At 39.1% G+C, this 4,328-nt stretch overlaps 2 protein-coding genes across 2 annotated transcripts in view; one reads left to right on the plus strand and one right to left on the minus strand.

Annotated features, from left to right (window-relative positions):
• The window catches only part of spata18 (spermatogenesis associated 18), a 67,922-nt gene that overhangs the window by 45,209 nt on the left and 18,385 nt on the right, over positions 1–4,328 (minus strand). Inside the window, exon 5 of the mRNA XM_043691102.1 lies at positions 2,035–2,130. Within this exon, the coding sequence (XP_043547037.1) occupies positions 2,035–2,130 (96 nt within the window). The remainder of the gene's footprint in view (positions 1–2,034; positions 2,131–4,328) is intronic.
• Positions 1–4,328, plus strand: part of sgcb (sarcoglycan, beta (dystrophin-associated glycoprotein)) — a 62,012-nt gene that overhangs the window by 10,672 nt on the left and 47,012 nt on the right. The gene's annotated exons all lie outside the window — the stretch shown is intronic.

Below are 4,328 nucleotides of genomic sequence, written 5' to 3' on the forward strand. Positions count from 1 at the left end.
CCTCGGAATCCTAGTAGCACACAAACCCACCAACACTCTCAAACAAAAACTAACAAACTTAAAAGACCCAGTACAACCCATGGACAAAACCAAAGTCATCTACAAAATTCCATGCAAGGACTGCCACAAACACTACGTAGGACAAATAGGAAGAAAGTTAGCCACCAGGATACACGAAGACCAGCTAGCCACAAAAAGACATGAGCCTTTCTCCCTCGTAGCCCTACACACGGATGAAATAAGCCACCAATTCGACTGGGACAACACATCTATCCTGGGACAGGCTAAGCAATGACATGCCAGAGAATTCCTAGAGGCCAACCACAACACCATAAACAAACACATAGATCTAGATATCATCTATCAACCCCTCAGAAAACGAACAGGAAATGACATCACCACAAACCCCAGGAACCCCATCCAGGACAAACATATAAATAGAAAGCAGGAGACAACAGCTTTGCCTCACTTGGAGGTCGCCACTGATGATGTTACCTAGCCAGGTAATGAAACGTCTGGATATCAAACCAACAGCTCAGCGAGCAAACCTACACCCTAAACCTCAATCTGAGCTACAAACCTTCACAAACCTTGCAATTGTCTATGTAGAGTTTGCACATTCTCCCAATGTCTGCATGGATATCTTCTGGGTGCTCTGATTTCCTCCTACAGCCCAAAGCTGTGCAGGTTATGTGGATTAGCCATTGGAGATGCAGGATACGGGGATAGTTGAACAGGGCTGGGTCTGGGTGGTATGCTCTTTGGTGAGTTGATGCAGATTCCATGAGACAAATGGTCTCTATCTGCATTCAAAAGATTCTATGATTTTATCCAAAATCCCATGTCTGTGTGGGTTTCCTCCAGGTGCTCCGGTTTCCTCCACAGTCCAAAGATGTGCAGGTTAGGTGAATTGGCCATTCTAAATTGCCCATAGTATTAGGTGTATTAGTCGGGGTGAATGTAGCAGAATGGGTCTGGCTGGGTTGTTCTCCGGAGGGTCGGTGTGGACTTGTTGGGCTGAAGGGCCTGTTTCCACACTGTAGTGAATCTAATCTAATCTAAACTTTAGTACAGTCTGCACTTCCACATTAATTGCCATTTGTTGACAACATTGATGTACAAAACATAAACTCTAATGCCATATAGGAAATCTATCCATCATAGCAGCTTGATCGAGAGTGAGTAAGATACTTTGGCAAAGATATGTGCTTTATGATCAGGGTAGAGCAAAGTCCTCCCTCCCTGTAACTGTTTCCCCATTTGCCATAAATTCATTTTTTGTTCATGAGCTAAAATTTCTGTTTCACAATAAACATTCCGAACCAAAAACAAGAACTATTCATAGACACCTAGGGGATCAGGTACATAATTCTTTGATAGATAGAGTGGTTAAGAACACAGTGTCATGCATGCAACTGATATGATATATTGAACAATAAATCGTATCAGTAGCATGAATGACACTGTGATCTTTTGCTATAAATTTGGTGTCTTATGATCCTGCTCCACAGCTACCTAATGAAGGAGCAGTACTCTGAAAGCTAGTACTTCCAAATAAACCTGTTGGACTATAACCTGGTGTTATGGTTTTTAACTTTGTTACAGGAAGGATATTATTAAGCTGGAGGAGTGTCAGAAGAGATTTACCAGGATATTGCCCAGGAATGGAGGGTTTGTAAGTACATGAATAAGAAATGTTTGGAGGGTTATCAAGCAAGTGCAGACAGGCGGGACTAGTTTAGTTTTAGGATTATGGTTGGCAAGGACCAGTTGGACCAAAGGGTCTGTTTCAGTACTGTATGACTCTATTTGCATGCGGGTGTTGCAATGTTTGAAGAAAGGTGAAGAAAAAGAACAAAAAGGTCTTCATTCCTTCTCAGCATGGTTCACAAAAGGATTATATCAACCTGAAGCTGGTATTGATCAGGGTCTGAACTACTCATATGAATCTATAGTTGACCCTCTATATTTCAACATAACATGCATTTGGATGTAAGAAGATAGCCAAGATTTATTTAAGGACTTCAAGCTTACTCTGCCCTCAGTTGGATTATTTCATCCTCTGTTGCTAGGAATGTTGCAGCAGATTTGTTCTGAGTATCATCCAACTCCATATGAATTTCTGCCAACCTACAACAGAGAGAGACCAACAATGACTCAGTTTAATAACATAAAGGATCAAAATGTCAATAGGACCAGCTAGCAACTTCTGAACTGACCTCCACATGGTTGATTTTTGGCACAACTCCACAAGTCTTCCTTAACTAGATTTTTAAGGGACAGAGGTTACCAGTTTGAATTCTACCAGCTTGTAATCACAGGAGTTGGTAGCCGAGTTGGTGATATCATTGGACGAATAATCCAGAGGTACCAGCAAATGTTTGCAGGTATAGTTCAAATCCCATAACTGCTGGCAGAATTTAACTTCAATAATAATATGGAATTGAAAGTTAGTCTCAATAATGTTGACCATGAAAACGTTAATTAATTATTGTTTAAAAACACAACCAGAAAATCTGCCATCCTTGTGTGGCCTGGCTTAAATGTGACTCCAAACCCATAACGCTGTGCATCATTTTTAGCTGCCCTCTTAAATGGTCTAATAAGACAATCGGATAAAGCAAAAAATACTGACCTTACAAATGATATCTATATCCCATAAAAGAACAAAGAGAAAAGGAGGAGTGAAATGCACTATCGGTGCACCTATATCAGGTGGATTGCAGTGGTTTAAGATGGTTCACACCCCACCTTCTCAGAGGCAATTAGGAATAGGAAACAAATGAAAGCCTAGTCAGTAATCCCATGGAAGAACAAAAAGTGCAAGGATTGTAATATTTACATTATATTTACATCTCAAAAAAAGAGAGTAAAACAAGAAATCTTTCTTCAAGAAGGCAAGATATTCATAGAGCCTCTCAGACATTTTTTGAAATTTTACTATGCAAAGAATAATTTCAACAAGTTTTTATCAAATTTGCAAGCAGCAAGTTACGTGTAGCCATATACATTGTGAGTGCGAACATGCTGTTCTTGGGTCACTCCCTGTAGCTCCAACACCTTAGCTGAAAGAACAAGACCCAAAAGATGAATGTCAAATTTAAAAAGAGTAGGAGAAAAAGCATGGATCAGAATTTGCTGACAAAACAGCAATGAGGCTAATACTGCTACTGTTATGTAAGGGAGAAAGGAGCTGATGCTCAGTTAAAAACAGACATCAAAAATCTGCTACCCAAGTTAAGCTGTTTCACCATAGTTTTTGCATAAATAGAATTTTACCCTTGGCCTCCCAACTTTTGCATTTTTGGGGATGGTCATTGAAAGTTTAAAGTTTATCATTCTCGGTGTAAGTTTCATTATCTGCCAATTCACCTCTCTTGTATTGAAATTCAATTGCTACTGCAATGCCTCATTCCTTCAGGTTTTGATCTTAAGGAGATTTTTAAAATTTCATTGTTTAAATGTAACATTTTTCTTTTTGTCTCTTAATCAAATTTTCCTTTTTCTCCCTTTCTCTACTGATTTGACGGTAAATGTATCACCCCTCTCCCACTCTTCAATCCATTCTCGTTCCTCAAGTATCTCTAAATCAAACTGGTCAAAGGAATACTCTGTTGCTTGTCCTGTTTTCTTCACTGTTTCATTTTCAGCTCACACTTTGAGCATATGGGTGGGCAAAAACCATAGAGAAGGGTGCAGATCAAATTCAATTGCTGGCAGATGCATGGTCTCCCCAGTTACAAAGTAAGTCACATTTATTATGAGTGTCAGGCTTGGTATTGTTTTGATCATGGCTGAAAGTATAAACTGAGCAAGATTAGAAGCATCATCACTTTCATTTTGTATAAAAAGTTGATGAATGAGGAGAATGTCCAATGTGTCTAGATTTGATGAAAGGGAAGATGCAGAGGACAGTAAGTACATATAGTAGTATTTTTTGAGTTAATTTATACTGTAAAATTACTTTATAAGTGCAAGTTATTTCTTACATCAAGCTGTATTATATAAAAATGCTACATCATCTCTGAATAGATTTTGAAAAGGCTGTTGGCAAAGCAAATATTCAAAGTTAAAATAATAGAAACATCCAATTATGCACATCCCACTTAACAGGACATTGCGAGCAAATTGACATATTTGTCCAATAGACAATAGACAATAGGTGCAGGAGTAGGCCATTCTGCCCTTCGAGCCTGCACCACCATTCAATATGATCATGGCTGATCATCCTTAATCAGTATCCTGTTCCTGCCTTATCTCCATAACCCTTGATTCCACTATCCTTGAGAGCTCTACCCAACTCTTCCTTAAATGAATCCAGAGACTGG

Source organism: Chiloscyllium plagiosum, chromosome 1, assembly GCF_004010195.1.
Source record: "Chiloscyllium plagiosum isolate BGI_BamShark_2017 chromosome 1, ASM401019v2, whole genome shotgun sequence".
Lineage (NCBI taxonomy): Eukaryota > Metazoa > Chordata > Chondrichthyes > Orectolobiformes > Hemiscylliidae > Chiloscyllium > Chiloscyllium plagiosum.